Genomic DNA, 13,124 nt, shown 5'->3' with positions numbered 1-13,124 from the left:
TTTAGATTGAAATTGATGGTTAAACTATCTAATATAAAATGTATGACATCCAAGCAGCAGATTTTTTCTCCTTTTGCTTCATAAAATAATGTTTTAGAGAAAAATTCTAAATACAAACATAATGAGCAAAACTTTAAAAAAAGATACAGAAGATACAAATTTTTTTTAAAAAAAAAACAAATGCCATATCTTACCATAAAGATCTCAGCAAGTAACGCTGATGATTTATCCGAGTCTGATTGGAAAATTGCTGTTAAAATTGCCATATTATTGGGATTCCTTGAATTTGATAGTTCATTGTACACCGTATTTTTAATGGCTGTTGACAAGTTATCTGGGTGAGCGTTTACCATTTCTCTGAAAACAAAATTGTTAAAAAATTAATACGACTAAATCATCTTTAAATATTTCTAATGCGCTTCGGGAAACGGCATTCATGACTGAGAATATCGAAGGGTAAATTAAAAAAATACCCAGCTTAAATGAAACGTCATGAGTCTTGTTTTTATGCATATTTTATCTTTTAACAAAGAACTAACTGACAGTTTCTACTGAGATTCCCTCTAAAGTTTCTTCAAATGTTGTAAAATAATCACAACAAATTTCAAGGAAACATTTTGATTAGTTGGAGTTTGCGGATGGTTTTGGTGGTGCCTTCAAATTTATTCTGATGCAAAAAATGATAAAAGAACTCGCTGTTTCAGGTCTACCAGCCCTACAAACTAAAATACAAACGTGCAAGGCAATAATGAACAGAATCATGATAAAGCCAGCCATCTCGAACGGTAGCGGACTTATCAGAGCTTATTGGTGTTAACAAAATAGACGCGTAGTGGTAGTTTACCATCAAGGATTTCTTGCACGGCCCCATCCAATATAATCTCTATTAAAATAATCAGTCTAGAAGACTGAACTTACCGAATGCCCTGAGTATAAAACGAACTCAATGCCTTTGTTTTCAGTCGTGTCTTCACCAGCCCTGAAATAACTTCAACATCTTTCACAGTGTGAGTGGTGCAGTTCACGCAGACAGCCATTAAAAGTTCTTGTGCTCCACGCATCAACTTCGGATTCTGGAGCCAAACTTCAAGGCGAGGAGCAACCATTGCTCTTACCTAAAATAAAAAAAGCGGATACAATTCTCAAGTTAACCTCAAAATGCTTTCATTGCTGGATAAAAAAGAAAAATTAGCAGGAAAAAGATTGATGATTTCTGATCCATCTACACAACTTGAGTCCTTTCTAGGCAACTCAAGTTCAGTATTTACCTGGTAATGAGAGGAATTTCTGGGTGTAGTATTTACGTCCATAGAAAAGTATGTTACGGTTCTACATTCCTGGACACAAACGAACTGAGCATAATAGAAACGCACGCAGTTGAATTTTGAAGAAAAATAAGTTTTGAGTAGTTCAGAATTCAAAAATATTTTGAACGGGAAAATAGTCATTAAACATTGTCCTTGAAATTGAGTCTTAAGGGGGAATAAAACTTCAAACCTCTATTATTGGTTCAAACTGGCAGGAACTTAGTACATTTTTATTGCACTTAGTCGAAATGACGCTGCCCGATTTGAAAACCGGTTGCAATAAAACTCAAAATGTAAGAACGATCGAGTGTTTAAAAATTTCACAACAAAAAACTAAGAAGTAAGTTAGGAGCAAAGTATTTTTTCAATGCCTCTGCATTTTGAGCTGCCTGACATCACTCTCGAATTGTAGCAGGTTTATGAAAGTATGTTCTTTTGCGTTGGTTCCACTATGAAAGTTAAGTTACTTTTTAGGCCCAGAACACAGATTAAAATCCTCATGGAGAAAAATTACCTCGGCTAATCCACAAGCTGCTGATAGAAGCTTGATGACATTTCGAGTCATATTTTCCACGCCTTGCCGCCGATTCAGCTGATCCCTGATGACTTCAACGGCAGTTGATTCCACTAGATCTTGATTACTTGAATACCTTAAAAAGGGAGAAAATCAATAAAAAATGCTGCAATAAATTAGAGGGTGAATAGTAACACTCTAATTGTATACTGAAGCATTTGCTTGCTGATGAAAGCTATTGGTTTGCTGAATTACAGGTGAGTTCATAATAGCTAAATCTGCGAATGTAGCTTTCTTCAATATGTTATCAGCTTTCAGGAAAGTCCAAGAAAACCTACTTCGAACGTACGGTGGGCTAGTTATCAACAAAATCCAGTTCTTAATTGAACAGACATTGTGTATCTGACTGTTCCTATGCTTCCCTGTATACATTTTGCTCTTTCTTCTGCTATTTGGCTTCACACACTTTCTTTTTTTTACGATTCCTTTATTACTCTTCACTAGTTCAAAACACTAGTTTCACTGCTAAAAACTAGTATTTTTAAAATTAATTATAAACTTTTCATTATGGAAACGGGCCAACCGAAAATTAGTTGGGACATTTAGTGGTGTCAACAGGACAAAGAGAATACTCTGAAGAGGAAGGAAGACTTATTGTTCCGTTATAACCCTGAGGAGGAATTTCATACATGAATTATTATATTATATACCTGGGCATGACTTGATAGTCATTTGAAGAAAACATGGCATCAATTTGTGGATTCAATTCTGGTTCATCTAGAGGAAATTCAGTCTCTATCTTTGGTGAAACTTTAGTATTGAGACAAGCGACTATGTTGGCGACAAAAGGACGACATTCGGGTCGGTCTACCCACACCCTGTCTCCAAGAGCATCCTCAATGTAGTACTGTGGAAAAATAAAAATTAAATTATCACAGAGAATCACAAAAGTAAAAAGTTAAGTAAGTAGAGTAAGTTTGATTACAAAAGTAGTGCATTGATTGGAAAAATAGCATTAAATGTGTTCACAACAATACCCTCATAGCTATGCGTAGTGATTGAATGTGTATCAATCACTTTCTATTGAGAAAGTGATTGATACACATCAATCACTTTCTATTGAGAAAGTGATTGATACACATGATCGGCAGAAGAATTTAGAAATTCCAAGTTTATTGAAACTTGGACTTTCTAAATTCTTCTGCCGATTGTTTTTTATTTCCTCTTTATCGATCAGATTAAGTTTTGACCTCACTTAGTGCAAAAAATTGTTTTTACGGAGAATTATTAGACTTCTGACTACCTACTACTTTCATGTTTAAAATATTTCCTCTTGACTTTACACTTTTGATAAGATAAAAGAACCCCGCACAATCCTCATGAGAAATGGCTCTCTTTACAATCTGATGAAACTTGGATATGATGCTCAGCTAGTCATTCTGATAAAAAATTCTCATGGGCCAAAAGAGATCCCACGAGTGATTTTCGAGATATTCGCCGTTTTATGTGCGTAAATTGAGGTTTTGCTGGCCAGACCATTGTACGGTGCTTCTTGTGCCCTTCCCTTTCAGTCCCCCCCGGCCGTTCTCCGCTTCCCTGCCACACGAGGCGCGGACTCCGACGCCTATGAGGCTTTGCTCATCGTCGCTGAGCTGGGTGGTCTTATCACCGTGGGCAACGGAGTCTGAGCCTTGGGTATGGGTGGTGGGGAAGCGGGGAAGGCCAGAGTGGACTATAAGAGAAGGGCACAGGAAGCACCGCACAATGGTTCGGTCAGGGAAACCTCAATTTACACACATAAAACAGCAAATGTTTCGAAAATCACTAGTGGGATCACTTTCGGCCCATGAGAACTTTTGATCGGAATGGCTAGCTGAGCGACATAACCAAGTTTCATCAGATTGTAGAGAGAGCCATTTCCCATAAGGATTAGGCAGGGTTCTTTATCACTGAGTAGCTGAATTCAGAATTATTCCTGACTCATTTTTGTTTCCAAAACACAACTTAATACGTTTCTCTTAAACTCCCTCGAATTATCAGAGCTTCCAAAGCTTTTCTAAATCATGTATGCTTTGTATTAGGACTCTTTTTTCATGGACCAATAGTACTACTTCTAGAAATTCCGTTGATAAAAGCTCTTTCAAAAATTTGTAGTCGATTTCAAAGGAGATTTTGAAGAGCAGCTCTATTTTTTAGAAGGATTAGATTTCAGGAGAAACTGTTCGAGTATTCGAAGCATTGAGATGAGAACTAAAGACAGAAGGAAAGAAGAGGAAACCAATCTTACTTTTACGAATGATACAGGCCACTTTTTGGATTCTTGATACACACACCAAAGAACAGTTGCAGAAATAACTTGAACTGTGGTCCAACTTCTACTTTTTGGTGGTGTGTTGGGGTCACGGTGAAGAAGCGATGTGAATGCACTTGTTACACATTCGTGTAGGAACAACGATCGGCGAGTTCTTGACAGTAACAGTAGACTATTGGTGAGGATCGGATCCACAGTTGGTTTACTCCTAGCTAGCTTCAGGGCCCGTGCTGCGCCACAGAGGAATCCAATCTGAGGACAATTTGGGAAGTAAAAAAGTGAATTAAGGATCCTTTAATTATATGAGGAAGACAATTTTCAAAGCGGATGTAAGGGACTCCGACCACATGGAACCTGGTAGGCTGGTGCATACTTACAGAAATCGGTAGATAGAATGTAACAATCACTTGCAATGGTATGCATGATGAATTGAGCCTATTTCTTAGAGACGAGTAAAGACTCTACACCAGGGATCTCAGTGGGAATTTTCTAGTTCCCTCAAGTACCTGGCTAAAATCTATTTTCCATGGAAACTTGGATAGAAAAACACAATCACACGCACATATACTCGGTGATCACTCACACTTTGAACAGTCACTAGGAACGTTTCCAAGTAATTTTTCTATTAGGTCCTGGTGACTTTTCACCTCCTGTTCCCAGCACTTGGCTTCTCCCAATCCTTCACTACCGTATCTGCAAAAGTGGAAAACTTTACTGCCAGAGTTAAAATGATATTATGAGCAGTAGAAAGAATCTTGCTTTCTTAATCGATGCTGTGTGATGTTTTTAGAGAAAGGTCCGTCAAGTTTACATGTTTGTTTGATAAACAAATGGCAAAATAAGAAGTTCAACATCCCACAAGAGGGTGCTTTCAAGAATTAAGTAAGTGGTGGAACCGCCAATGAATATGTTTTCACATGTCTTTTGGAGACTGGTGAAGGGTCACTAAGTGACTAATTTTTTTGACTATGGGTGCTTGTTGAAAATTTAATGATTTTTTTCTTAAGTTTGGAAATTAACATGATCTATTGAAAATAATTCATCCAACATTAAGAATTCACATTAGAGAGATTGATTGATGGTTGGTATGAACTATTCAAAATCGGGTTGTCCTAATTTTTAAACGCACCTTCTAAAAAATTCTCAATAAGAGATATTGATTCTGAGATCAGATAAGATTTGAGAGCCCGCATAAAAATCTTCATTAGTGCGTCACCTTTAGAAGTAAGTTATTCTGGCCTTTTCAATTAATGTCAAAACTTAAAAATAGTAGTTGCTATCACAAATTTCATATTAGGGTGCTATGGAGATTTTTCTTTTTGGAAAAGTACTTTTCATAGACATACTATATTTCACTTTATACCTAGTGTGGGTTGATTTGGTTTCCATACTTACCACTTTATCTGCTTCATCATTCTCGGCTGCCTCAATTACGGCTGGAACAATCTGTGCAGGATCTATGTCTATTGCTAGCACATCCCAAAGTTCAGCAGCACTGCTACCTGCAGTTGTTTTCAGTTTTGGTTTTTTCGCTGTATTTCCCAAGGTTGGAGCAGCTTCTCGTTTCCTTTCATCTACAAAAAAAAAAGAAAGGATCATCTTAGTGAGGGACAGGACTAAGATTTTGATGGCTGAACATAAAAAAATGCACTGAGCAAAATATATTTCTTTCTTTACCTCTCAGGCACAATTTAAACTTAAGCTTTTTGAGTCCTCATGAGAAAATAGTTACACCTGGAAATCTAAAGCTGCTGGATGTTTTAGGAAAGCTTGTTTGATGATGACCAGTGTTTTTTGCAACATAACAACTTGAGAATTAGAAATTTTACATCAAGATTTTGCAAGAACTTAGACAAAAATTTTCTGGGCCTCTACTTGCTTTAGTACTGAACAAAATAACATACAAAAAAGAATGGCATCCTCACCACGTAGCCAGCATGAGTATTTCTCTCTAGCAGTGCCCTAGTTTATTTTATTCCCCAGCCCTTTTCTAAAGCCAAATCATTCATTAGAAAGAAGTATATTGATGGCAAAACTCCAAAACCACTATCTTGTTTGCTGTCTTTTAAAATCTCCAATTCTAGGTCTTTCATTTTATTAATGAGAGCAAATAAATAATATTCCTTGAAGTTTTTCCAAATTTTTTCTTGCACAGAGAAGAAAAATTTTGGAAGTTTTTAAGCATTGGTGTTGAGTCCTTTTCCATTTAAAAAATAAAGTGTGAGAGAAAGCCTGCAACATTGTAAACCAAAATTTGTGGTTCGACAGTTTCACTGTCCATATCAATACCAATGCCCTGAGAGATAAGGCATTGGATGATAGAGTAAAAAATTACTTTCTCTGGCCTTTCAAGTTTTGATGGATTTTTTTTTTAAATATATTGTATTTCTGATTGATAGTGGTCACATAAATTGACCACAACGTTTCAGGTTCTTGCTTTTTATATTTCAGCCTCATTTCCCACATTTTAAGCTTTGTTTTCATCCTATTTAACTTAGGTGTCAAGGGTTGCTTATAGTTCCTTTTTTATCATCAGTGATAAATGAATCAAAGGAGCATGATCAAAAATCATTTTTTTAAATTTTTTCATTAGATCTCACGAATATGTCTTGTAATTAATTGGAAAAGGAGAGAAAAACCTAAAATTCCAGAACAATATCAATATAGGTACTGGTGTGATTGAGAATTTTTCATCCTCCTTTAAAAATTGCTCAACTTGAGGGAGTGTAACTTTACTTACTTGGTACAGTGTGACTTGTCCCAGGTTTTGAAGTAAGAGTTGTATGTTTAACTTCTCCTGAGTTTCCAGATTTTGAGCCCAAAACATATAAATCAGCAGGGAATTGCGGCGTTTTGCTCTTCCCTCTACCGCTAGTTGTCTTTCCTCGATCCATTGCTGCTAAAACAATTAAAGAAAAATCAAACATTAAAAATTTTGCACACGTAATACTTTAAATGAGAGGACAGTACATACAATGGAATATTGTTTTCGTTTGGCTACGAATTTGCAGCTCATACAGGCTTATTGCCACAAGAAATTTGGTCAAAATTAAGCTGGAGGGGAAGTCTGTAAGCAGCCACTGCAGATGGAGGGGGATCTAAAAAATTGAAGAATGACTTCAGTGCTTCTATCAGATAAACAAATGACCAAAATATTGCCCCCTTCCGGACATAAACTGGGATGGGCAAAAGGAACGCTCGATACGCCATGGCCCAAATTGGAACATGGTATATAGATATATAAGGTTAGTTTTAGAAACTAGAAATAAGGTAACAAATAATAGGATGCCAACCCCCACACAAACCGAAGTAGTAGCCACGGCTGGTTCCGGTCTCTTAGAAAATAGATAAATTATACTGTAATTACTTACATTTAAGATTATTGAAGTGTATTGTTAATTTCTGATTTTTGAGTACCATTTATAATAATCGTGTAATAACTATTTTCTTTGAATAAAAAAAAAAAAAAAAAAAAAAAAAAAAAAAAAGATGCGCCATGGCCCTTTCAATCATGGAGTTGAAATGTTTCGGTTTGGACTGTTGTCATAGTCATTGAGGAGGAAAACTTTCACAGAGGTCACAGACTCGCCCAACCCCATACTCATGAGACATCAAGTTAAGAGTGGCATTTCTAGCATTTCATACCGACAGTAAAACTGACAGACTATGTATCTTGGTTTGCGACGTTGTAGACTTCCTGTCATACCTTATTTTTGAAATTGAAAACTACTCAACGTCAATTCTTGAAAACTTCCATGTTTTGGCTTCTCTGTGTGAGGAAAACTCCTTGAAAATTTCAAGCAATGATATTGATTTGATCTTCCTCAAAAATAAAGTAGGAGACGAGATACTTGAATGCAGCAAACAAGATACTTATGTGGTCTGGAAGTTTCACCATCGATATGTGCATCCCCCTAAAGAGTATAAATACCTTCGGTACATACGCGGTCCAAACAGTTCAAGACATAAGTACTATACATCTGATGCAAAAAAAAAAAATCATCCTGAGAAACAACGATTCTATCTTAGTCAATTGATAACATGATATAATCCTGATATGATATCAACTATTGACGTACTTTGAAAATCTGTCGAGGGGTATTTCAAGGAGAGTACTTTACCTTCGACACTTAATTAAAAAAACTACAACTGTGTTCCAACTTACAAAGTTGTCAGTCATAAACGCTACCCATGAGTGGAAGGAGAAGCTAGCAAACCGTTCTACCGTTGGCCAGGAAAAACTTTGAAACCGCGTTCAGAATCCAGAATTTAGGACTACACAATAAGGCTTAAGGAAACACTACTAAGGTAGCAAAAAAGTCACTTCGAGTTGGTATAACATATTTTTAAAATAAAAAAGCAAAGGCGGTGAGAATCGGTTCGACTGGTTGTTTACATAGTCCACATTTTGAGGTTAGGGAAGGGACTGCATCGAGTCGAGTGTTCAGCAGAGATTCACTCCTGAATTCCGAAGGCAGGACTTACAAAAAATCCTGCCGAATTTCCATCGCAAACTGTCTGGTGCGCAGTCGGGAGCATCGATGTTCCCTTTCTGCAGACTCTAGGCACTCCGCACCCGGAGAAGGATTTTCTGTCAGTCCTCGCCTCAGGCAGAGATTCAGCCCCTGAGCTCTGAAGGAAGGGCTGACAGAAACTCCTGCGGACCAAGACGGAATCTTTTAAAGTGAAACGTCCCTTTATGTAAAAGAAAAATCTGCACAATTGCTCTTCTTTTATTTATGGGGTACGGAATTCGAAGTAAAACGACCGTAGGCGTATAAGGAATACAAAAAATACTAATAGGAAATTTCAAAATTACTCTTTGGGGCCGTCCATAAATTACGAAAGGCAATTTTTCCGATTTTTATGACCCCCCCCCCCCTCTTCTATCGTTTAAATGCATAATTTAATAAAAAAATGGTGTTGAAACAAATCGGTATTGTTTTAAACATTACTAATCGCTGGTAGGAGATCATGAAAAATAGCAGTTGTATTGAAAAAATAACATGCAGTTTTTTAATTCAAAAAGTTCAGTAAAATTACATTTTAACCGAAAAACATTAAACGTCTAAAAAACGAAATTTGGACTAGTAAGTCTTTAAATTAACGGAATTTGGAAGAAACAAAATTTTTGCGTTTGGCTTACGTATAGGCATAGGTAAGGCACCTCTGGACCCCCTCCCGGCTCCCTGTAAGTGCATTAGGTACGTAATTTGCGGACGGCCCCTTTGTAAAGGCATACTTACATTTATTTGTTTATACTGCCCACTAATGTTACATTTATTTCTGTCTTCGGAGTCTGCTTTTTCCTCTAAAAAAAATTATTGGACGGTCTACGTAAGATTAGGGCCTTACACCCTAGGTCCAGAGGTTTCTCTGCAAGAGGAGCCCTTTTCAATTACGTGCGCAAAAATGCACGCCTCACTCTTATTTTATGGAAAAAAGTATTTCTTTACGGCCACTCGCGGCATTTATGACATAATGTGTAATTTAATGACGTCAAAATATTACCAAGCTAGGGCGCGAACCGCGAACCTTCCGGCCCGGAGGCGAGCGCTGAGCCACGGAGCCATGGCGGCAGACAAGATGGAGGGCTAAAATTGCTAATACATAAGTGCAATTGAAGTTCTCTCTTTCTCCACCAGAGCTGAGAGCATACGCGCATCGGTGTCACGCTCCCGCTTACTGATGATCTGCGGCAGGATTTTCTGTAAGTCTAGCCTTCCGGGCCAAGAGTGAATCTCTGCTAAACTCAAACGCCCTTCATCAGTCGGAGTTATGAGTTTAGCAGAGATTCACTCTTGGCCCGGAAGGCTAGACTTACAGAAAATCCTGCCGCAGATCATCAGTAAGCGGGAGCGTGACACCGATGCGTGTATGCTCTCAGCTCTGGTGGCGAAAGAGAGAACTTCAATTGCACTTATGTATTAGCAATTATACATTATGTCATCAATTACTGCTGCAACCTAGTGGTTAAGCGCTCGCCTCCGGGATGGAAGGTCCGCGGTTCGCGTCCCTGTTGCCAATATTTTGACGTCATTATATTACACATTATGTCATTAATGCCGCGAATGGCCGTAAAGCAATACTTTTTTCCATAAAATAAGAGTGAGGCGTGCATTTTTGCGCACGTAATTGAAAAGGGCTCCTCTTGCAGAGAAACCTCTGGACCTAGGGTGTAGGGCCCTAATCTTACGTAGACCGTCCAATAATTTTTTTTTAGAGGAAAAAGCAGACTCCGAGGACAGAAATAAATGTAACATTAGTGGGCAGTATAAACAAATAAATGTAAGTATGCCTTTACAAAGGGGCCGTCCGCAAATTACGTACCTAATGCACTTACAGGGAGCCGGGAGGAGGTCCAGAGGTGCCTTACCTATGCCTATACGTAAGCCAAACGCAAAAATTTTGTTTCTTCCAAATTCCGTTAATTTAAAGACTTACTAGTCCAAATTTCGTTTTTTAGACGTTTAATGTTTTTTGGTTAAAATGTAATTTTTCTGAACTTTTTGAATTTAAAAACTGTTATTTTTTCAATACAACTGTTATTTTTCATGATCTCCTACCAGCGATTAGTAATGTTTAAAACAATACCGATTTGTTTCAACACCATTTTTTTTATTAAATTATGCATTTAAACGATAGAAGAGGGGGGGGGGGGGGTCATAAAAATCGGAAAAATTGCCTTTCGTAATTTATGGACGGCCCCAAAGAGTAATTTTGAAATTTCCTATTAGTATTTTTTGTATTCCTTACGCCTACGGTCGTTTTACTTCGAATTCCGTACCCTATAAATAAAAGAAGAGCAATTGTGCAGATTTTTCTTTTACATAAAGGGACGTTTCACTTTAAAAGATTCCGTCTTGGTCCGCAGGAGTTTTTGTCAGCCCTTCCTTCAGAGCTCAGGGGCTGAATCTCTGCCTGAGGCGAGGACTGACAGAAAATCCTTCTCCGGGTGCGGAGTGCCTAGAGTCTGCAGAAAGGGAACATCGATGCTCCCGACTGCGCACCAGACAGTTTGCGATGGAAATTCGGCAGGATTTTTTGTAAGTCCTGCCTTCGGAATTCAGGAGTGAATCTCTGCTGAACACTCGACTCCAACAGTCGAACCAGAAAGAGACAACTCGGACCGGGAACGGGAACCGAGACGAGTTACTGAACCGGAAACGGACAAATAATCAGGAACAGAATCAGGACCAGAACCGGAAGTGGTTTGGTTGGTTTATTCTGGGCTCAAATGCAGGGTTGCAATTTTGCTTGAAAAATACATCTTGAAATTTCACGGAATATATTTCATGAAATTTCAGAAATTCAAAATCTAATCATCAAATCATATCTGTCCAACATGACAACATAGCACGACATGGCAACATGTCGCCGCTCAGTCTTGCGAGCTCGATCATCAGCCGTCAGCTCTTTGATCCATGCCGCCTAGGCGCCAGGCGCCTATTCCTCCCGAGGAATTTCTGAGAAGATAAACTTCTTACTCCTTGCTGACCCACTCACCTACTCCCCCGTCCTGTGTTGTCATGTTGGACCGGTATAGGCGGTATAACAGAATTTATTACCTTCATGTTACGCTGACGTATGATACATAATATTTGATGGATTTTAAACGAGGAATACGAGGTACTTAGTTTAATCTGTTTAACATTGTAGGAGAAATTACAGGGGCGTTTGTAGAGATTTATCACGTAATTTTTTTTTTATTTTTTTTTTATTTTTTTTTTTTTTATTTTTTTTATTTATTTTTTTTTTAAACCAGGACAATCCAATCAATAATGAAAATTTTCGTTTCCTACTTAGTTCGGTTAATTTGAACACCCTGTTTATGAAATATAATAAAATGAAAATTAAATCACATTATAAAACCATCAAAGTTCCCTTGAAATATTGCAGACGAATAAATCCATGAGGTCATCCCTAAATTATATATTGTTACTTTTGAGGGGTTGTTACCCCCCCCCCCCCCCCCTTACAGGCCGATCACATCGTGCTCCGTCTTCATGATTCTGTGCAGGATCTCCCTCTGACCCCTAAAAAACTATGCATTGCTAGTCTTGAATCCCCCTTCCAAAAAAACTAGATGGTGAAAATGATTCTGAACAGACCCTTCAGAATGTCATTCAATTTCTTACTTGACAGCGCAAACTATCCGTTGCACACTATCTTTGGACTTTAAGCTTATTTTTGACACAGATAATTTTGATCTCTGAATACTAAATAATGCTAGACACTAAGAGAAATTAATAGATTATGAAAAATTAAAAGCCCTGAATGGGAGGCAGACAAAATGTTTACTCAACCGACTCATCTAACTTTCTGTGCAATGACGGAGAGTTTGGAGAAATATTATTATAAACTTGACTACAGCTGGATCTGTACAAGCCAAAGGCAGTCAGAGACTAAATGAAATTATCAGAGCAAAAGTAATTTGATTAAAGTTTATCAGTCTTTTTTAAGGTGATTCTATGTGATCTAGGGACGAGTTCTGCCACCACCTTGCGCTTTTGCATCTGAGAAGCAATCATTATCGTAATGTACAAGATAATGCAAGGAACAGATCCATAACGTGTTGCAACATTAACACTGAGTAGAGTGACATCAAATTTGTGAAGATTCATTGAAAATTTATGTTTGAAACTACGATAATGGACGTCGCCCATTGACTCAGTCAATATGTAAGAGGAGTTATTATATCGCTATCTCTCTTTTACACATTGAGTCAATAGGCGATGTCCGTTATCGTAGTTTTTAGTATACATTTTCGGTGAATTTACACAAATCTAATGTCATTAATGCTGTATTAATGCTGCTACGTGTTGTGGATCAGTTTCTTGCATTAACTTGTACGTAACGACAATTTTGCTTCTCAAAGATGCAAATCGCAAGACAGCCCATCTTGGTGGCGAATCTTGTCCCTTTATCACATGGAATCACCTTAACTTTTGGAGGCATTTGAGAGTATTGAAAAAAGATGGCAGATTCAGAT

At 37.7% G+C, this 13,124-nt stretch overlaps 1 protein-coding gene across 3 annotated transcripts in view; it reads right to left on the bottom strand.

The window, feature by feature from the left end:
- IntS1 (integrator complex subunit 1) overlaps positions 1 to 8,557 on the bottom strand; it is a 31,002-nt gene extending 22,445 nt beyond the window's left edge. Inside the window, exons 1-8 of one of the 3 annotated variants that reach the window (XM_019061119.2) lie at positions 8,298 to 8,557; positions 6,873 to 7,031; positions 5,528 to 5,706; positions 4,109 to 4,384; positions 2,532 to 2,728; positions 1,822 to 1,957; positions 919 to 1,115; positions 195 to 357 (exon numbers count right to left, since the gene is read on the bottom strand). In XM_019061119.2, the coding sequence (XP_018916664.2) occupies positions 195 to 357; positions 919 to 1,115; positions 1,822 to 1,957; positions 2,532 to 2,728; positions 4,109 to 4,384; positions 5,528 to 5,706; positions 6,873 to 7,026 (1,302 nt within the window). In that variant the 5' untranslated portion in view covers positions 7,027 to 7,031; positions 8,298 to 8,557. Of the gene's footprint in view, positions 1 to 194; positions 358 to 918; positions 1,116 to 1,821; positions 1,958 to 2,531; positions 2,729 to 4,108; positions 4,385 to 5,527; positions 5,707 to 6,872; positions 7,032 to 8,253; positions 8,270 to 8,297 lie in introns of those variants that run through there. The other 2 variants (XM_019061120.2, XM_072299988.1) reach the window with 2 other exon arrangements.
- Between the last annotated feature and the right edge of the window lie 4,567 nt (positions 8,558 to 13,124).

This window comes from Bemisia tabaci, chromosome 4 (genome assembly GCF_918797505.1).
Source record: "Bemisia tabaci chromosome 4, PGI_BMITA_v3".
Classification (NCBI taxonomy): Eukaryota; Metazoa; Arthropoda; class Insecta; order Hemiptera; family Aleyrodidae; genus Bemisia; species Bemisia tabaci.
The sequence above is the reverse complement of the archived record's forward strand: the minus strand, read 5'-3'. Positions and strand labels throughout refer to the sequence as shown.